This window comes from Ambystoma mexicanum, chromosome 2p (genome assembly GCF_040938575.1).
Source record: "Ambystoma mexicanum isolate Mex_15411 chromosome 2p, UKY_AmexF1_1, whole genome shotgun sequence".
Classification (NCBI taxonomy): Eukaryota; Metazoa; Chordata; class Amphibia; order Caudata; family Ambystomatidae; genus Ambystoma; species Ambystoma mexicanum.
The window spans coordinates 334393200-334415301 of record NC_090923.1 but is presented as its reverse complement, the minus strand read 5'-3'; the positions used below and the strand labels follow the sequence as shown (position 1 = coordinate 334415301).

The 22102-nt window shown below is 46.0% G+C and overlaps 1 protein-coding gene across 3 annotated transcripts in view; it reads left to right on the top strand.

Moving 5' to 3' along the window:
* The window catches only part of TASOR (transcription activation suppressor), a 1979545-nt gene that overhangs the window by 1574787 nt on the left and 382656 nt on the right, over window positions 1–22102 (top strand). For all 3 annotated transcript variants that reach the window (XM_069643664.1, XM_069643665.1, XM_069643666.1), the window contains one exon: window positions 456–578. In XM_069643664.1, the coding sequence (XP_069499765.1) occupies window positions 456–578 (123 nt within the window). The remainder of the gene's footprint in view (window positions 1–455; window positions 579–22102) is intronic.

Here is a 22102-nt window from a genome sequence, read left to right as displayed (position 1 = left end):
GTGTTCTTTCTCCATGGTTTCGAAAGGCCAGGTCAGAACTAGGAGCTAACAGTGGCCCTTTGCGAGAATCGTAATTTGGATCTGTAATAATTACTAACACAGACTTTTACTTCTCTGTCTGATTCCAGCTTTCTGCTTTCAGCCTTATTTAGTCCTGGCAGTTGACAATATGCATTTTAAACTTTAACTATTGATGCTTGTCAAGAGAACATGTGTTAAAATAGTATCCTTGCTTTATGAATGAATCTGTAACCTCAGGAAGGTACACACAGTGGTCCAAAGTCACATCATAAGGCAGCACATTTAATTTGTACATTTCTGTTTGAACTAAAAATCATAATGCAAATTCAGTTTTTCTTTCAAGTGTTTAGTGAGTAAGCTTGAACATTGTGTCATTACATGTGCTTTATTAATGGTAGAAATGTCAGTGTTCATATTTGTTTTTTTCTTTCTAGGAATATCTGGCAAAGCTTGGAAACACTGAATGTAATCCAGAACAGTTTTTGGAAACAAAAGGAACTTTGGATAAGTTACTTATAATTATTCAAAATGAAGATATTGAAAGTTCCATCCATAAGGTATAAAATAAATGTAGATATTTTAATTGTTTCAAAACAAGATTTTCTAATGGATAGTGTCCACCCACTGATTTCTCATCTCAGATCTATTCCTGCAGCTGAAGCCGATCACAGAAGATATATATATAATCTCACAAAGTGTGGCGTGACCTCAGCAACCATTTTTCCATGTGCTCCGCACGTTTTACGGAAAGTCACTGATTTCTTCACAGAAATGAATTTTCAATAAAATAAAATCTACACCTGAGTTTAAAAGGTGCACAGACTGTGATTCAAAAATCTCGTAACAGGCCCGCATTGCATAAGTCTATTTCTTTTTTATTTTTATCATGCAATTTGTCATAGAAAAGCATAAATTAGATAAACAAATCCATCATATCAAAGAAACAGTACATACAATTACAATCACAATTTGTATAGTCACCAAGGAAAGAATGAAAGAAGAATTGTTAAACTATAGTTAACATATCCATTTGAAAAGGTCTTCAATACATCTTAATGCTGCTATAGACAACGACACTTGAGAGCTGGTTAATATCAGAGTCCAAAAATGCACTCGCGTATACAATCTTTGGTTATTTAAACATCGACAAAATATGTATGCCTAATAGTGTCAGTCAATGGACATTCAGTAAGTAAGTGCTCAAGCATTTTTCCAGTTTACTATTATCCTTGATTTGATTTATTGGCCATTTGGATGGCGCCTATACAAAAGTGTTTCCAGGCGCTACAAGACAAGATGATGGGGGGACAAAGGAGGAAAGCAAAACAACAAAAAACGGTTATATTGGTCTTGTAACAATCCTACCGTGCAAGTGCAAGACAAGGTGGTAAGTGCAGGTGGGTGGGAGGAAATAGAGGGAGTAGTGCTGGAGTGGGGTGCCCAAAGGGAGGGGGAAAACTGGGGGGCCAGGATGGCAAGTGCCAGGACAGAGAGAGAGGGGAAGGGAGGATAAGTGTAGTGGACTTGGTGGACTAGATTTAGGGCTAGTCCGGTGAAGGGGCCCCGAAGGCAAGTGGTGGCGAGACCAGTAGGAGGGGCTCTGGTCCCTGTGCAACTCTGAAGGGACCAGGCCCCAGTCGCAGCGGCTCATTGTACAAAATTGCAAAGCTTTTTCAATCCCATTTCTTGGTCCTGCCACCTCCATAGACTGCATAAGATTTAGACGAAATCTTAAGAATGTAGCCCTCATTTTTGGGCATGGAAATTTGTTAACATACACTCAGGGACATGCAGCGGTTTCTCCCGTGATATTACCATATAGAAAAGACTGTAATTAGCAATGACCTCGCGCGTACTGCACCAATCCGATTCCCAGACAGATTGTTTTACCCTTTGGAGAGATGTAATCAGTGAGACAACAGACCGCTGTACATGTCAGAGGGAGGCATTACATTCCACAGATAATCAAGTTGCGGCGGGAAAGCATTCAAGTTTTTCAAGTAAACCTCCAAGTCCGCCAAGTATAAATTAAAAAGTGCAGGTGCCAAGACGCAGCCTTGGCGAACTTCTCTGCATGTATCAGTGGGTTTAGTTAAAGTGCCAGTGCCATCAAACCTAAACCTCACCTATGAATTATCATGGCGCAAAACCAGTAGCTCCAAGAGGACAGATGGAACCCTCAAGGCCCAGAGTTTTTCCCGTAAAATCTCTCTATTAACTCGGCCGAAAGCAGAGGATAGATGGACTAAAGCCACGTACAAAGGTTTTATTTCTTGTTTTTTCTATTTATATTTGAGAACCAAGAGAAAACCATTTAACTTCATTCCTGGACCTTTCTGAAAACCTGCTGACACTCCTCTACTCTCCATGACTCTGCCTACCATGTATTAATGCTTTTAGAACTGTCACTGCAAACATTTTACTAATCGAATCTAGTAACGTTATTGGGCGATAATTAAGCAAACACAATGTCTCTCATTTTTAAAAAAAATTGGTATAATTGTTTTTCCAAGAGTCCGGTATTATTTTAGACAACAAGATGTTCTGAAAAAGCAGAAATAAAATGTTGGCCCACAAGTACGAATCTGCCTTGAGTATAGCATTAGAGATCCCCTCCGGGCAGCAGCCCTGGATTGCTTTCCAGCGTTGATCAGAAAAAGAATATCATCCGTCTCAAAATCCAAAACCCACGGACAGCTTTCTAATAAAGCATACTGCACCTTGCCCACCTCTGCTGACTTGTACATAAGTTATACATAGTCAACCCGAACTGCTTCTCGAATTCACTTAGCTAACTGTAGGCCTGATAACGGGCTTACAAAGATTACAAATGCTGGTGATGTTCAGTAAAGTAGCCACGGTGGCTTTGACAGCGGTACAGCAGAAACAATTCCCACTGTCCCTGCCAAAGCCAGTGGGAGTCTGAGAAAATCGGAATCCCACAAGCCCAATTGCTATGATACAGTGTCCAAGGCCAAGAACCCTTGAATAAGGACCACTTTAGTTATTGGCAGCGAGACCTCAGTACCTATGTAGCATCCTCCTCGAAACACCGGTCAACATCAAAAAATTACTTCTTCAGCATTGAGATATATCCCAAAGAGCAGATGTGAATGTGAGGTCCTTGCAGTCAGTTTTTCACGATGATTACATTAGGACTTGAACCCTTCCATGGTACCCAAACAGACTTGCCTGGTTTTATTTTGGAGGAAGCAAGCTTTGCCCAATTGGCTAATAACCTACTGAACACGAGTGGTGTGGACATTTCACCGGAGAGCACCCTCATGCAGTCGAATCCATACACCCACCCAAATGCGATGTTAGGAAAGATTTCCTTTTTTCCGCTTTCTCTACATAGACCTCTTTGGAACCCCCACCAACATTTTCCTTTTTTTTTCTTTTTTTACCTTTCTTGAGTTTTGACAGTAAGTAAAACCTTTTTGCTAGACTTACCTTGCTTAGCTCATCTTTGGGGGCACTGACCAGTCCTTATGGCTTATTTGTTTAGGAGGTCTGTTTTGTTTCATGTAACAATTCTGTTTCTTGCATGCTGTGTCCAGTATGGGCTGGTGGCAGCGGATATTTTTCTCCCCTTTTTTCAGCTTTTCTCGCATGCACTTTTGCATTTTAAAGCGCACTACTTTTAGAGTACCACTTACTCTAAAATCACCATGCCTGAGATTTCTCCCTGCCCTTTAGCAATCCTGTCTTTTAGCCTTTTTTCTAACCTTTCAGGGCTGTATGTTTCATATAAGGCAAGCCCTTTTCCCAGGCAATGTTTTTGCTTGCCTGGGCAAAGGCATGGTATGTGTTGTTTGCTGGTTCTGGGGTTTGGGATTGTCTGGCCCCAATCCACGTCCTGGTCAGCATGTGTCTATTGCTAGGCAGATGTGGTGGCCAGAAGCTGTCCATCATTGGACAGCACCTTCCAGTTTGAATGGTTCGTATCCTTACTATCGGTAGTGTCGGAGGAGACTCAGCTAGAATGTATCAGGCTCCTACAGGGCCACATCAGTCACTTTTGTGTCCTTGATGAGACCTCAGATTAGACCTCATCAGGGAAAAGCAAAGTAACTAGTCAGTGAATGCTCGCTGAAGGCCTATGGATCATTGTTGCAGCCAGCAAGCATAGTCTCCAGCTACCGTCCCAGCAACTCCCTGCTCCTTTGTCTGATCTCCTGAATGCCTTCACCTGTGCTTCCACCCCATGACCAGTGGGAACAGCCAGCCTCAACCCCTACTCTAGGATCCTGCCCTTGGAAGCCTTGGGAGGTGTCCTGGTACCTGCCTGGTCTGACCAACTCCTGCCTGGGCAACCTCGTTGCACTGGTCTCCGTTCCGAGTTTGGACTTGGGACACTGCAAACCCTTGACTTGTGAGGCAAGGCATTTCCCCGCAGTTGCAGCTCTCCAGCATGAAGAGGGCCTTACAGGAAAAGCTTCTTAGTCTCCATCATGAAGGTCATCTTCTGCTGGCTGATCTCAGTGTTAATTGCCGTCTCCCACCTTTATCAGGGTCTAAGGGTCCCTTAAGGTCGCCCGCATCATGGTAGTGGTCTTCTCATCGTGCCAGGGTTATTCAGCTGTTCGTTGTCAGGAACCATCTCGCCAGACCTAAATCCTGATGCTGAAAGTGATCACAGCACCACCGACCACTAGACCCCCTCCAATCGAACCAAGGCACAAAGTATGTGGGTCTAGTGAAATCAGAAGCCTCAGAAGTGGTCTCTGGCAAAATCAGATTACAGGACTTTACACGCCTATTTCTATACCCCCTCATTTCTATACCCCCCTCCTTCCATAGCGTTTATCAGGCGCAAAATTCTAATCCTACCTCTTCCATGCCTAGTTGTGATCGGTGGAGTTCGATCAAGGCATCCCCTCCTACGATTCACCCATGGTGATTGGATTTGGTGAGAACCCCTAAAGAATTTGCATATTTGGTTCTTCACTTCCAGAAACCTATACCTACATAATGGCTTTGCCAACTTTGCCAACACTTGTTTAGCCTTATTAAAAGACTCATGACTCCCTACAAAGGGCTAACTTTAAAACCTATGACTTTTAGGGCATTCGGCCCCATCTGGTTTAGTTGGGAATTACTTTTTTTAAAAATATTATATTTTATTAGTTTTGTAACATACAAACTTTGGTCCTCACCGGGCCAAGACACAAAACAAACTAAAACAATAGTACCGTACAATGGAATACTCAAACAAGCAAATCATACAAAGTCGCATTAAAGTTGTTGTGCTAGTGTGAAGGATCCCCTACTGCCCTGCACATTCTACGTTCAGGAGTGTCATATCAAGTCTGGTTGCAGAGTTCACACCTCGTCTTCCCATCGGTGGCATATCTTGTCCGCCTTTTCGGGACATCCTCTGGCTTTATACACTCTCCTTTCTATGGCAATGCAAATCTGTACATCAGTGATCCACTGGCTAATTTGCGGCGTCTCTGCAGCACCCCATAGTTGTGCTATATTCCTTTTAGCAATTGCAGTTGTTGTCATGAAGCAGAGCTTTTCGTACCTTGACAAGTCTATTTCTCTGTCCGCTCCAAGGAGTAGCAATTTCGGGTCACTGGGGATCGTCTTGTGTAGCACTCTAGTAAGGATGTCACAGCATTGCCGCCAATAATCGCGGATGTTTGGGCATTCCCACAGCGTGTGAAAGAAGGTTCCTTCTCTTTGGCAGCGTAGGCAGTTGGGTTCCGCTAGCTTACCCCAGCGGTATAAGGCTACCCTCGGGTAATAGATTCTATGTAATATTTTGAGCTGTACCAATCGCAGTCTGGTCGATATGGCCACCTCCCGGGGGAACATTAATATCTGAACCCAGTCTTCCGGTAATATCTCCCCAACTTCGGCTTCCCATTTTGTCTTGAGCCGCACCAGCTCCGTTGTAGCGAAGGAGGTGAAGACATTGTACATTACTGTGGTTATTTTAGCTTGAATGCAGTCTGTTATTATATTGCGTTCTATTGGCGTGGTATCTGGCATGTCAGCTAGTGTAGGGAGATGCTGCTGAAGTGCGTGTCGGAGCTGTGTGTAATGATACCTTTCTGTCTCTGGGAGGTTAAAGGATATAGCCAGTTCTTTATAGGATCTGATGGCGCCATTTGTTACAATGTCGCCCACCTTCTCTATACCACACCCCGTCCATACTGGCCATCTCGGTAATGTGGTTACCTCATAGAGGTTTCCATTATTCCATAATGGTTGGATTGGCGTGACTCTGTCTCCCCATCCCATGAAGGTATGTGATTCTGCCCAAATACGGGGCGTCTGTGCCGCTATGTTTCGGGGGGTCGCTCTGGGCATTGCCTTGTACAGTTCCGGGGGGGCGATGTCCGTACATGTGGCAGTGTTGGGTCTGCGTCCATTCCATCGTTTGCTACCGACATCTGACTGGCCCAGTAGTATGTCTGTAGCCTTGGTAGGCCAATTCCACCCTCCCATATTGACCTTTGCAGTGTTCGTAGGGCAATTCCCGGGCATCCACCCCTCTCCCCCATCAGAGCTTTCTGAGTATATTGTCTATGTTCCGGGAATTCTTTTACAGGTATGTGTAGGGGGGCGTTTTGGAGCACATACAGGTAGCGGGGGAGTGTCAGCATTTTGAAGAGTGCGGCTCGGCCTAACCGGGTCAAGGGCAGGGTCATCCAGTGCTGCACATCCCCTGTGAATCGCTCCGTAATGGGTTGTAAATTGTTCATGTATGTAATCATCTAGATTCCTCGTGATCTTAATTCCTAGATATTGGAAGTGATCAGGGGCTATTCTGTATGGGCAGGGCTTGGGAACCCCACTACCTAGAGCGTTTAGTGCAAATAACGTGGATTTTGACCAGTTTACTTTCAGGCCGCCAAAAGCACCATATTTCTGGAGCAACTGTGTCACCACCAGGCACGTCGTCTTCGGATCCCTCAAATATAGCAATAGGTCGTCTGCATATAATGAGACTCTGTCTTCCCATTCTGAACCCCCCCGGGATGCCACTCCATGTGGGTGCCTCTCTCAGCAACTGGGCCAGTGGTTCCATGGCCAGCGCAAAGAGTACAGCTGATAGTGGGCAGCCTTGTCTGGTCCCTTTTCCCAATGCAAAGGAGCGTGAAGTCCAGCCGTTCACTCGGACTTCAGCCATTGGTGCCTCATATAGGAGTTGGACCCAGGAGAGAAACTCTTCCTGAAACCCCATTTTTCGCATGATAGCCCATAGAGCCTCCCACCGGATGGAGTCAAACGCCTTTTCAAAATCTATTGCAATTACACCCAGGGGGATGTTGAGAGCCTGGGCCCGCTCAATGGCCAAGTGTATTCTTCTTAAGTTCTTTCGCGTGGATCTGCCTGGCATAAAGCCACATTGGTCCGGGTGGACTAGGGATGTTATGACTTGCTGTAGGCGTATCGCTAGGAGTTTGGCCAGAATCTTGGTTTCACCGTTAATGAGGGAGATGGGCCTATATGAACTGCATTGATCCGGGGGCTTATTCACTTTGGGTATAACAATTATTGTAGCTTTCCTCGTGTCTGCCGGGAGGCGTCCCGTAGTTCGGGCCTGTTGGAACATGTTGAGTAGGTGGGGAGCTAGGTTGTTGCAGCCTATCTTCTTCCAGGTTTCTATAGGAAAGCCGTTCGGTCCAGGGGTCTTCCCAGACTGAAGCTGCATCATGGCCATTGCAATTTCTTCTTCCGTGATGTCTCCTTCTAGACCAGCAATCTGGGTCTCATTGAGAGTCGGGGGGGTGATACCATCTAATATAGAGGTACCAGGGGGAGTTGTAGGTGCCTTATATAGTGTCTCGTAAAACTTTGCGAATTCCTCAGCTATGTCCTGGTCCGTGAGGCAGGGTTCCAAGTTTTGGGACACAATTGCTCTCATATAGCTGTGCCCTTCGTCTCTCCGTTCAAACCATGCTAGGACCTTCCCCGCTTTGTCCCCAGTATCGTATATTCTGGCTCGCATAGCACTATGTGCCTGTTTGGCATTGTCCAATGCGATGTTTTGCATGTTTCTTTTGGGCTAGCATCAGTGCTCTGTTAGTATCTGGACAGATGTGTTTCTTCTGCTTGTTTTACGTTTGTTTCTGCCTCCCTCAGTGATTCCGAATGTATTTTCTTTTGGGCCGTCGTCCAGGAGATGATTTCTCCTCGTAGCACTGGTTTGTATGCCTCCCAGAGTATAGAGGGACTTTCTACTGATCCTTCATTGGTCTCGAAGTACTCTGTAGTGACCGTTTGTATGCGTTCAATCAGCTCAGGGGAACCAAGGTAGTAGTTATTCAATCTCCACACCGGTGGAGGAGCTGGTTTGCACGTCAGGAGTAGAGGGGAGTGATCTGAGATGCCCCGTGGAAGGTATTCGGCTTGCGTTACTGTGTGTGTTAATGTCGCGGGCATGAAGAAATAATCCAAGCGTGATAGTGATGCGTGTACTCCAGAGTGGAAGGAATACCCCTTTTCTTCCGGGTGCAGGTCGCGCCACACATCCTTAATACCAAACGCTTCCGCAAATGTAGCCAGGTTGGTTCGACGGTTAGGGTCTCTGTTACGTAGATGCGTACGGTCTTCTACATTGTTCATGACGTCATTGAAATCTCCTCCAAGGAACAAAATATCCGAGGTGTCGCTGGTTAGCAAGGGCGTTACATCGTCCATAAGTCTGGATTGGAGAGCCGGTGGAGCATAGATTGGATAAGGGATATCGTTTTGTTCCAGAGCGTGCCTGTGGCATATGTAAATCTGCCCCCAATGTCCTGTATTGTTTTGGTGAGAGTACGCTGTAGTCTTTTGTGGATTAATATCAATACTCCTCTGGCTCCCATCGTGAAACCCGCTTGTATGGTCATGCGATAGTTCGAGAGCTTAAATAGTGCGTTGGATGTACCCGGCAGATGGGTCTCTGTTCGGAAGACTATATCCGGACTGTGCCTGTTCAGGAACTCTCACCAGCCTCCTTTTCAGGCTGTTTCCTAGGCCGTTTACGTTTCAGGTGAGTAGTTTTAAAGTTTTGTTTGCAATGGAGCCTCCTATAGTGGGGGCATTGGATGCGTGTGACTCGCAGCAGGGAACAGTAATTGCTAGCCGATTAATCACTGTTTTATGTAATACGTAGTGTTTCATTGAGTATTTTCAACTTGTAAACTTTTGCCAAACTCCCCCCTCCCCATATTTCATCCCCAACCGAAGCATCTGTCGCCCCTTAACAGTTCAAGCTTTACTTAGACAGTATATCTAGGCATTCTAGAGCTCTGTCTATCGTTGTTTTTTCGTTTCTTGCTAAAAGAGTGGGGCGGGACGGTTCCAGTCGTCAGCCGTTACTTACTTTCTGCCATGTGAATCTCGTTTTTAGCTGGTTTCATTTCTCTTTCGTGTTTCGTGGTTTCACTTGCCTTTTCTGTTGTCGTTTCCGTCATTCGTTTTCCTGTTGTGGCGCATCTTCCTGCCTCTGTGGTGGATTGTTGTCCGGTGGTCTTTCTGGATGTGGTCTATTACGGTCGTTTCCAACCTTCTTCTTTCCGTTCCAATCGCCTTCAATGTGCCTTTCTGCCCAATTCCATGCGTCTCTGGGATCCATGAAGTGTACTGTTGTGCCCTTGTAGTATATCTTGAGTTGAGCAGGGAAAATCAGACCATATTTGATTCCAAGCGATTGGAGGCGTTTTTTAAGTGGGTCAAAGGATTGGCGCGCTTTTTGGACTTCTCTAGTGAAGTCAGGGAAGAAGGAGATTTTCGAGCCGTTATAGGTGATGGACCCTTTCGTTCTTGCCATTTGTAGTATGTTATCACTGTCTCTATAGTTCAGAGGTCTTGCTATGACCGCATGCGGTGGCGCACCAGGGTGACCCTGCCCGTTGGGATGCGGTGGGCTCTTTCGATAGAAAAGAATTTGGAGAAGGATTTAGTATCATATATGTCCAATAGCCATCTTTCAAGGAACAGCTCCATGCATTTTCCTTCCGCTTTTTCGGGAAGGCCTAGGATGCGGACGTTATTGCGCCTTGATCGACCTTCACTTTCGTCCACTCTTCCCTCTAGGGATTTCATTCGTTGTAGCATGCCAGTTATCTGGCGTTTGACACCTTGCAGATTGTCCTCGGTCACCGATATGCGTGCTTCCGCCTCTCCAGTGCGTGGGGTCAGCTTCTGCAAGTCATGTCTCAGCAGGGATACCTCAGCTCCAATGGCGTCCATTTTCTTTTCCATTGATGTCCTGGAGCTGGCAGTGGCGCCATCACATCCCTGAGGGAGAAGTCCTCCTCCATGATGTCAGGTTCGGTCGATGCTGACCTCTCTGGTGATCTAGACAGCGGAGTGGTTGCATACTGTTCTATCCTGCTTTGGGTGGGGGTTTTTCTAGGTTTGTCCTTCCCCATATTGCGAAGCAGACCTTGTGTTTTCTTGGGCTCTTGATCAATAGGTGATAAGCAGCAGTTATTCTAATTTGGTAGGCCACCACTCTTTGCCCTGTTCACACAGCGCTCACTGCCTTCATCCACGCAGGGGCAAGAACTCGAGCAGTGGAGGTTTGTTATGCTGCACTTCTCAGGTCGCTATGGGTTGGGAGAAACTGTTGCCGGGGGTCCGTGTCTGCATTTATGCGCCAGTATTTCAGAGCCTGCGCTGGGAAAGCAAACGGATCTCCGTTCAGCTCCTGGGTCGCGGAGCACTCGCACAGCAGTCTCTCGGGTTGTTACTCTACCCCAGGCGGGGGGCCCGCTTGCACCAAGAGGGGATCACGGGAACTCCTCTCCCACAGCGTGTTCCAGGCAGGCAGATGGATTTCAGGCCCCACTCCCGCCTCTCCTTACCGGGGCTCGTGGATTCCTCCTCCCGGTGCACACCACAGGCCGGTAGAGCAGCAGGTAAGCAGCAGGCTGGCGGGTGCTCAACGATGTATGGAGCGCCTGCGTCCGCTCGGGAGGCCGGGGTAGGGGGCAGGAATTCTGGCGCGGATCCCCACACGTAGCCGGTCCCCCTCTCCGGCAATATGTTGGTCTGCGTAGGGGGGGGGGGCAGTCCCCTTCCTCTGAAGCTGCGACCGTCTCTGCGCAGCCACTCTTCCACGGGTACCAGGATTTGCAGCGTCGCTGGGTTTGCGCTCAGCAGCGCCCGGCGGCCATTTTGGAAACTTCCCAAACGTCGTCACTCCAACTTTTACTAGCTTATTTCTCTGAAACTGGCAGCCAATTTCACACTTGGACCACCGGACAAAGAAACGTTATGTTCCGATACCCGAAAACACCTTTTACTTCACATGGGCAGTCGTTTTTCTAGCAGGATATTGCAGGATACGGCTGACGGCCTCAGGAGCACCAAGAGCTCACGTCTTCATGCAGTGTCCGTTGGTCACGCCTCCCCGGGAATTGCTTTTTAAGTGATGAGATCATATTTTTATAAAGCAGTTTAATTGTTTTTTTTACTGTTCATTACTTACCTGATTCTGTTTTATTAGTACTTACCTTTGTTTCATTGCCTGCATGACCTTTTTCCTAGTGTTCTCACATACATCGATCTTATTGTTTAAAAGTTAAAGTGTTGGTGCTCTTTATCCAGCGAGACATATCCTTGCCCTCAACCCCAGGCACTTAAATCTCTCCAGCGCTGAAATCCCTCCACTGGATAACAGTTCTGTTATCACATTGTCGTGGCTGCAAGGATCAAGTTCAAGTCCCTCTGCATAGTCCACTATGCTTTCTGGGGCTGGGGCCCGCACTATCTTCAACTCTCTCTCCCTTAATAGTCTCCTTCTAGAGCCCTATGCTCGCCCTCTTCCAACTCTCTGCGGGTGAGCAATTGTTCCTAACAAATCTGGGGGTAGATCTTTATCCTCTGCAGGTGCTTCCCTCTGGAACAACCTCCCTGCCCCCCTCCGTTTTGCGCGTGATCTCATTAAGTTACAGAAACTCCTCAAGACCTTCCTCTTCTCTTGCTTTCTTCTTCTGCCCTGCGTACCTCCATCTCTATTCCCTCCTCCTTCTCTTCCCTAACTCTGTCTGTTTTTGCTGACTGGTCGCCTGGTGCCCCTTCAGAGCCTCACAGGTCGCAGGCCCCCCCGCCGGTCTTTGCACTTGCTCCCAGGCCTCTGCACACCACTACTGTACTTCTGGAACTCGTTCCATGAAAAGAGTAACCTCTCTGCACTTAACCAAGGGGACTGCTTGACTGTGCGCACTTGTTCGCATCCCCCTCCCTTTCACTTCCTGCCTGTACACTTACATTACCTAGAATGCAGTAGGCCTAGTTCACTTGCCCTAGTACAGTAGTTTTCGTTTTTGTATGTTCTTCTTCTCCTCCCCTCTCACCTCACTCTTTGTCATGCACTTGCACTATCTGAAACGTTGCTGGCCTACTATGTTAGTCTATGGATTGTATGTCTTCGCCCTCTCCTCCCCCTTTGTACTTCCTTCCTGTCATGCACTTTCGTTAGTAGTAATGCCGTCAGGCCAGTATGCTATTGCTAGATCATTTAGAAACTTCAAGGCCTAAGAGTGACTCTGTATTCCCTAGTTCTCTTCCCGCCTTCAAGTGCTTTACTTGCGTTTAATGCTTTACAAATAAAAAATTACATGTATATTTAGCAAGAGAACCCCATAGTGAATGTATATATGTTGATGGTGTCTGTTGAGTAGTTTTACTCGCATGTGGTTTTCATTGCAAAGAGTTTATTTCAAGGCCTCACAAATATTACTGTATTCGTATACATTCTGTCTATCTTGAATTATTAAGAGTGCTATGTCTGTTCTTATCTGAACCCTTCACCACCCCCATATTCTCCTAAATTGAAGTCTTACTGCTAAGTCACACTACCTTGATAGTTTGGCTAGACATTAGTGTCTCTTCTTGTTCACCAGAATAGGGTGGCCCCTCAGAATCTGCCCACATGGTTGATTCTGAAAATCCATCTAAACAGTCCGTGTACCGACTGTGTAAGGTTTCTGATACACTAGGGTGGGATGGGGCCCACCCACGGGACAGGTCACAGAATATGACTTAATGGACATCTTAGATAAAGACCTGCCGAAGATGCTGGTACTCCTATTCCATGCGACCTTCAAAGAACCCCATAATGGATGTGTTGCGAAAGTGTTATTCAGCGTCTGTGGTCAACAAAGACCTAGTTAAAAAATGTAGACCTGCATCGACAGATCCGTACGTTCTATCCACGCATCCAAACCCGGAAAGACTCGGTGTGCAGCCTGCCACATCTGTAACAAATAGTGGGGCCACATTTCCGGCCCTTCCCCCGGATAAGTATGGAAAAAAGATCAAAGCTTTAGAAAAGTCTGTGAGAGCATAGCCCTAGAATTCCTCATTGCATCCTGCGCTCTTGCAAACTATTTGCATGTTTTGTGGACATTAATGATCAATGCTGCTGCACATATGCCTGGGGTTTCTCACAGATGGCACAGAAATTCAGTTTAGGTTGTATAGGCAGTTCAAGTGTGGGGGCTTTGAGGCATCCCTCTCATCTGAATTTGACCCTCCTCACTAGCCCAGGCATCCATAACCCCTGGTTAGTGCTACGAATGTTAAACCAGCTTCTGTCTACTAAGTTTTTTCTGCTATAGGTGCTAATTTAAGATGATGGCTCTCTAATCTTACCAAGGACTAGCTAAGAAGGCTGGTGACAAAAGCTCTGTACAGTTGCCCATGGAAAAAAGTTAGCGACTAGTGCTGAACAAAATAACTTAATCCTAATTTGTACAACACAGCATCTGTTCTGTCATTCCTGCTACATCTGGCTCAACAGGTTCTACAGCTGTCTACTGTGAAAGGGTTATGTGGCTGCGCACTCTGTTTTCAAGTGCACAGCTGATCAAGGATCTCCATGCCAACTGTTATGCATTTCCCCAGCGTTGATCTTTCATGGCTTCACATGCTGTTTGAATAGTCCCCGTCAGGCTGTACATCCTTAGAAATATTAGAGCAGTTTAAAAACTTCAGTCACTTTAGTGTTCTCTTATAGTCATTTTGGGTCATCTTACCATTGGCCAATAGGCAGTGTCTCCCTTAGCTGCACCCATAGAGTCCATCTTCAGAATTATACTGCACATTAAAGTGTTGGGAGTTGTGAAATATCCTACGGATCCCTCACTGAAACCCTGCCTAAAATCTCCTCCAAGGTGGCCAGGGGAAGGCAGACGCTGCCTGATCCAAACCCTGTTGGCGGTGTACTTCGGGAGGATCACCGGGGAGGAGACGGGGCCCAGTGTGGTGAGGAGATTCTGTTGGATGATGCACAGTATTTTTCCTCTGGAAGGAGGACTCTTCCCAAGGTGCCTAAAGTGGTAATGGAATATTGTAATTTTAATGTCCCTAACCCACACATTAGATCTGGAGTTGTGGACCTTAATATTGTAGAATTCGGGCAGACTTTACCAAATGAAAGATCCATTTTGGCATCCGAAACTAAACCCCTTCCTCAAACCCAAGGGTACATTATAAAGGAATGTGGAAATGTTGTCTTCAATAAACTAACTTCCTCTGTAAAGGCTTATCGTCATAGCCACTCGGAATAACTTAAACCTACCCTTAAAGGTAATTAAAATGTGCTAAAACCTACCTTTTTGGAAAGAAACTACAAGTCCTAGAATCCTAGATGGACTTAGAAGAGGAAGAGGGCTGAGGAGGCATGTAGTTGTCAAGGACGGGCAATTAAACCTAATGGCCATTGCAGTAGTCAGGCAATTGAGGCTAATAGCCCACACTTGAAAATGATCACTGAACCTGGGAGGCATAAAAGGCCCCCCTCAGGGAGAGAGAGGAGGAAGGAGTGGAAGGAGCTGGAACGTTGGCTGCTGTGCAGGCTGTGATAGTAGAAGCAGAAGGAAGACACGAGACTGGCACAAACCAAGCAGAAGTGTGAAAACAAGAGGGACATCGGCACGAAGAGACAGCCGATTTCACCTGCATGTTCTGAGAGAGTCCTGTCCTCCCAAACTCTTAAGTGCAGAGGCTGTGCAGCAGAAGATGTGCTGGCGAAACAGTTTTCCCCATGTGAGCCCGATTGCCAAGCTGTTTGCGTGTCGCAGTAATTGCCAAGTCGAGGGTCACAGGAGTAGAGTAAACTCCCAAGACGTGTGGCTGGACAGGAGACCCCTGTTCCAGAGAAGGGTGTGGGTCCCCAGTGAGCCAGAATCAGTAAAAGCTATAGTAGAAGTCCACCTTTGCCCCTCCCTTAAGACTTTCAGTGAGTAGAAGTGGACAGCTTTATTAAAGATTCTTTAAACAATGGAAATGTAACGCACGCATATTGATGTAAAGGCTTCTTGCTCGCATAGGAATCCATCACTGTTACAGCCCATTGTTTAACTAAAGACTATTCATGTTCAAGGAGTGGTCGTGTGTCCCTAGTTAAGAAAAGGGAACGCTGCAAAGACCATTGCAGAGCACTTAACGGCGACAATTTCAAAGTTGTAATCTTTATCGTGGGAAAATTACATTAACGAATGGTCGCATGTGCCTTACTGTGATTCCTCAGGAAGGCCTGAACTCTATCCTTTACTTGTATGGGAATGCAATTCCACAACCACCTTTAAAGCTTGAAAACTATATCAAAGCATGGTCGTGTGTGCCTAATTCTGGTGTCTCATGAAAGACTGAACGTTATACTTTGTATACACGTGATATACATTTCACTCGCAAGAGTATAAAAGACTGAAGCATTACCTAAAGCCAAGCGGTATCCCATATTAATTGTGAAGCTGAACTTTTCTTTCAGTTTAAAACAATCCAGCAATACTGTGAAGTTAACAGTTAATTGGAACAAAACAAGTATAATCGGCTTTTACCTGAGGCCAAGAGAGTGGCACCAAGGCTTCAGGGTAAAGGTGCAGGTGAAGTTGGGGAATTGGCTGCTTCTGAACATTTTTGAAGTAGACTCAACCTCTAATGCCCAAGACTGTGTAGGCCAGAGATAAGGGAGTCTTGAAGGCAAACGCAGGTTACCGTGTTTGACCATAAGACGAGAGAGTCTAAGAGACTGCCCCTGTGAAGAAAAGAGTTTGAACGAAGAGTGCCTAGCCTACCTGAAGAGGTTGAAGTATTGTCAAATCTATCTTGTCAAAGTCTTTCTAAAAGTTATTGAAGTTGTGGCAGTATTCCAAAGTATTGAAACTCCTAAGGTACATTTTGTTGTCAGTAGTTGTCAAAACCAAGGTGAACTACTGTGGGGCAAAGGCGAGTGTTCTCGTGGTAAAATAAGAAGAAATATAGTTGTTGAAGTAGAAGCAGCAGTATTTAAGTCATCCTAAATCATGAAAAGGGGAGTATTGCTGTGCCGCTGGTTTTAAAGCAAATGGGTTAATACAATTCGGTAACCTCTTCTTGCCAACCCGCCCTTTTGCAGTAAATTAGTGCGCGTCACATCAATTTCTTTGACAAAGCAATGAAAAACACCAGAGACACAAAAAATACTAAAATTATTCTGTATTTGGTTGCACAAAAGAGTAGAATAATTATTAAATGTTAATATTCAAACAAAACATACAATAAAGACAACCTGCATATAAGTAGTGTAAATAAATACAGGGAACAAAACAAAAATTATATTATTGGCAATTGGTTTGTGAATCAAAAGAAAACACCTATATATTCATGTTCAATAATCACAAAGGTGTGGGTTTAAACCAAGGAACTGGAAAAGGAAATGAAGGGGAAATATATACGAAGAGGAAATAGAAAAGATAGCAAAAGTGTGGAAAGACACAAAATGATAGTAGCAAGGATGGGACAGTCATTCCTGTCCTAACATGATACTTATAGCAAACCGTTGTGCTAAACAGTACTTATGCAGCTCATGTTTTGAGTTATCACTTTGTCAATCCCAATACGAATCTAGAGATAAATTCAATAGATGCAAACACAGAGATGATGGTACATCTAGGGGGTAGCTTAGTTTTCCGAGGTCAGGTTTTGCAAACGCAGTGGGGGAACTTGATTGGGAGCGGGATTTCTTGTGTCGGAGTAAAAACCGACAAGCCCCTCAAAGATATTGCGTTTGGCAGTTAAGGACCAAATTAACATGAAAAGTATTCTGCCTTCATCAGGGCAGTAGTGTCAGAATCCTGCAGTACATGAAAAGTAAAAGAGACCAGTAAATGCCAGAATTATTGATATCTGGTGAGCTCGTCAAAGATTAGATGTAGATTGTTTAATATTGAAAGAGAAAGAGAAGTCTCCACACAAGGATGTTATTTTGTGTATTAGTTGTCAAATACTTTCTACTGTGACTACCCCGTCACCAGTTGAAGGGATAGAAAAGAGGTGCAGGTTTTCTATCCTATGTCCCATGCAGTGGTGTCTTGTGACATGCACCATCCACCCGGCCGTGCAGCACACTGGGATGATTAGTATGTGTTGGAGGTAAGTAATATACATTGTAGGTACCTTTTTGGAAAGAGGGGGAGGCGTCTGAATGGGAGCTTCATGGGTTCATCCTCATTCGAATGCAAGCTTCTGTGTTAGAGGTAATTAGCGAGCAACGTACGTGCAGCATTATTTATATTGAAAACCAGTTGTGAGCGCCTTGTGGTCACTCTGAAATGGCCGCTGAATGCTTGCCGAGCCGGCAGGGGTTGTCTGTAGAGGAAGAAAGGTTAAGGGGAAAATGGTTGTGGTAAGTAACAGTAATGCAACAGAGTTCCTGTCAGAGAAAAGGACTGCCGGGGTCGTTGTGGCGTCTCAGTCCAAAGGTATAAATCTCATGAGGTGAGTTAAAGGGAAAATCCTTAGTTGTTGTATATGGAAATACCTCAGTCAGTTAAGTGGTTGAGAGTCCTTGTCTCTCATCAAGATATATGGAGGCCACGAGAGACCGAAATGGCATCTTGGATCAGTCAGAAAACTGGCTTGCACTCGGGGTTGGTGCTATCTGGACGGTGTGTCAGCGAAGTACATGACCTAGCGGAAACAGCGGGGTAGTACATTAAATGGACATTCTGCCACGCGATCAAAAAAGGTTGGGGAGAACAGGCGCTGCCTTGCGTATAGTGTACCTACCCATCCAGGCGGACGTTATCGCTCACAGGTAGAGATCTCTGCTCTCGTGTTACGCTCACCTGGCTCCCACAGGGACATCGGTCGGATCCGGACGGCTGCGGTCTCCACCAACGTGATGCGTAGTGCAGAGATGACTGAATGGACTGGCCCTCCTAATCTTGTCTGCTTGACCCGTAGAAGTATTCTCCTGCAAGTGGAGAGATGGATTAAGCTACCCGTGGATTCAAGTGATGGCACTCCACACGGTCCTCCCAACTAATCACCTCCGAAGTGCCCTCTCAGCAATCTCACCTTATTCTCTTGAAAGATGAGCTCTCCATCCTGCGTGGATTGCAGGGGCGCGTTGATGCCAGTTACTTCACTGGTTTGAAGGCGTGGGAGAGTTCCGGAGAGTATTGACTCTGAGGTTCCTGGCAAGGTCCAGTAAGTATCAAGTTCATAGAGTTCAATATGTCCGAAGTTTCACTCTTGTCCCCCCTTCCTTCCTTGTCTTGCAGCTGAGATCGTGAGAAGATGCCGTCGTGGCAGCTGGTGGCACTCAGGTAAGAGTCTGTATTACCCAACGCTGTCCGGTAAATGTTGCACGTGTTTAACGTGTTGTTTTCTCTCTCTTTGCAGGTGCGGCGCATGAAGATGTGGGAAGTTATAGAATAATGCCTCCGGTGGTAAATCGGGTAAGTCTATGGTGATGAGAGTTATATTTGTTGGTTTTCTCGGCTCACCTTGTTGTTTTCTTTTGTCCCCCAGGTGCCAGAGTTTGGCGAAGAAATGATGGAAGCAGCGCCGAATCGAAAGATGCTGTGAGGACTGGTGAGTATGGCGCGGCGCTGCAGCTGGAGATGCGACGCGTATAGAAATGATGTTCTTTCCAGGTCCGGAGGCGAGATGGATCCGGAATCAGGTGAGGAATTCGAAAATAGTTCGTTTTCTAACCTTGTCCTTTTCTTAACTCTTTGTTTTAGGAGCTCCAGATTCGAGGCGGGCGTGGCAGAAGACTGGATGCAGACTGAGCGTTACGCTGCTGGATGCAGATTAACGCGAAGCATGTGCTGTTGTTCGGGCGTGCTTTAAATAGCCTCCAAAGTAGTTCCAGGTAAGAAGTTCCCTAGAACCACGCCCAAGTAAAAAATAGTCCCTGTAATAAAATAGTCCCATCCAGGCCTCACGTTGGCTTGGACTCACTAGCAGCATGGTCTGCATCAGGTAAGTAAAGTCTATGAGCCTGGCGCCTATGGCGCCAGGACTGATTTCTATGATGAGCCTGGCGCCTAAGGCGCCAGGACTGAACCCAAACAGCCCCCAGCCGGGGCTGTTGGGGTTTTAATAAGTATCTGGATGCCTGCTCCCGGAGCTGATGGGCATGGTCCTGATGCCCGGGGGTAGGCGACATGACAGCTCATGAGTCTCGGAGAAAGCTGGCTAAGAGAATGGATTCCTCCGAGCTGTGTGTAGTTGCTTGGTCATAAGGGAGGAGGAGCCTATACGTGCCGCACACTCATTGGTGCTCATTTCGGTGATGCAGCGTCATCCAGACCTGCCAAACCCTGGCTGCTTAGTCATGAGCAGAGAGAGGGGGCGATGAGAATACTCTTCTCCTGTTGGTGTAAGTCACGTGTGAGTGGGCGTGGCCAAACCGGGCTCGAAGGGAGCCGTGTGGTGCTAAATGGACAGCAGGAATCATCTAAGCGTGTCATGGACGACCCGTTTGGTGGGTACAGGGTTTGCCCATTAGGGGAGGCGAGGAGGGTGAAAGGGGGGGGGGAGAGAGGGATGGTTTGTATAAAAACTTCATGTTGGTGCACATCAAGCTTATACTGGCATTCTGGTCTATAAGTTGCACGTGGTCACGAAGGGGCCATGATGCCAGGTGTTTGGACGAAGAAGTAGCCGGGAGATGTTGGTAGGGCAGTGTGTTAATGATGATGTTAAAATTAAATATGGAAAGAAACGGCTGTGAAAAGCCAGATTGTCCACAGTTGGAAGGGGACCTACTGGTAACCACAGGTAGGTCCTGATTCTGGATTTGGATGTGTTCAAATGTATGTCAAAATGTATTAGATCTGAGGGCTGTGAAGTTCATTGAGGCCATGCTCAAAGGTCTCCAATCTGTGGATCCACCTACTTTCCAAGTTCAGAAGTCTGGTCTGAATGTTGGGGCCAGTGTTGAATTTTTCTTGAACCCACCAGAAGAGATGGTCAGCTGTGTAACGGGTCTCTATATAGTAGGCTACCATGGGTGATGCCATGTGTTGGCAACAAATCCTGGATCGATGTTCAGAGATCCTGGTCCCTGCCTTCGGCATCGTTTGACCGACATATCGATGGCCATATTGGCATTGGATGTAGTATACCACCTGGCTGCTTTTACAGTTTGAGTGATGTTTTACGGTCCATTTTCTTCCACCAATGGGGAATGTTTGGATTTATTTTCTTTGTGAACCTGCAGACCGAACTGTACCCACAAGGGTAGTGTCCAGTTGTCTTGCGAAGATTCCAAAGTCCGGTGCAGGGAGTATTGCGTATGTACATTGAGTGGACTAGGTGCTCCTTAACATTTCTGGCTCTCTTAGAGGCGAATCTTGGTGGTGGTTGATCTGCCAGTTGTAGCCTGACTATCGGCCAGTACTTGTGGATCACCTTTTTAGCTTGAAACGAGTTGGGGCCGTGTGTAGTCACACATGTGATCCTATCTGGTTGCCCCTTGTCCTGTGACGTTCCTTGCTCCAAAAGGGCGTCCCAATTGGTGAATCTAGCTCTTTTCTTAGCAATCGGGACTTGTTATTTTGGATAGCCTCTCAGTTTTAGTCCATCAGCCAAAAGGTCAGAGTTTGCATAGAAATCTGACACTGAGGTGCAGTTCCTGCGGATCCGCAGGAATTGCCCCACACGGAAGGTTTTGTTGAACATGGTGGGGATGATCACTCTTATAGTGCAAGAGAGTGTTGCGATCAGTAGGCTTTCTGTATAGGTTGCATGTGAGTTTCCCTCCTGTACAGGATATTTGTAGATCCAGAAAGTGTATAGTATTTTTGTCATATTCCATAGTAAATTGGATGTTGTCATTGCAGGCATTGAGCCATTCCAAAAAGGCTTTAAAAGATGTTTAGTCCCCGGACCACAGTAAAATGACATTGTCGATGTACCTGCACCATTCTTGGATGTGTGCTTGCCAGGGATTGGCCTGGTTGTAAATATGTTTGTCTTTGAAAGTAGCCATAAAGAGAAAGGCCAAGCTAGGGGCGAAGGTGGCACCCATTGTGGTCCCCTTCGTTTGTAAGAAAAACTGTTTGTTGAAAGTAAAAATGTTCTTGCACAGGGCGAGAGTGGTAAGTTCTATAATGAATTCTGGTACGACCCGAGATTGTGTGCTGTTAAGGACGAGATGTTCGTAGATGCAGTCTATTGCTGTTTCTTGTGGGATGGATGTGTATAATGATTTTATGTCCATAGTGACTAGGTATTGGGAATTCGGATCAAAGGGGAGTCCCTCGAATATTTGGATTGTATGTGTTGTCTCGTAGGTATGATTTGGTCGTGGTACTTATAGTTTTGAGAAAAAAGTCTATGAACCTGCGGATAGAATCTAATCTAGATCCGCAGCCCGACACTATAGGTCTCCCTGGTGTGTTCTGCGCATCTTTGTGAATCTTGGGGAGGGCGTATAGACATGGGGTGCGTTCTTGAGAGGTCGTCAGAAAAGCTGCTTCTTTTTCTGAGATCCAATCCCATTCAGCAGCAAAAGCGACTATTTTTGAGATTTCCGCTTTGATTTCCTTAGTGGGGTCCTTTCTGAGTGGACGGTAGCTGGTCTGGTCATCAAGGAGAGGTCCATGACCATGCAGGAGTATTGTTCGTTGGCCATAAGGACAATTCCACCTCCTTTGTCCGCTGGTTTAATTATAACATTCCGATTGTGAGCTATTTGTTTGAGAGCGATTATTTTTTTTTGTTTTTCCTTTCTCGTCAGGTTCTGGCGAGTGGGGTTGTTCCTTTTTCTCATTTGCATGATGTCCCTTAGGACACATTTCTCAAACGTAATTAGATCCTGACAAATATACCATTTTGACTGTTGAAACCA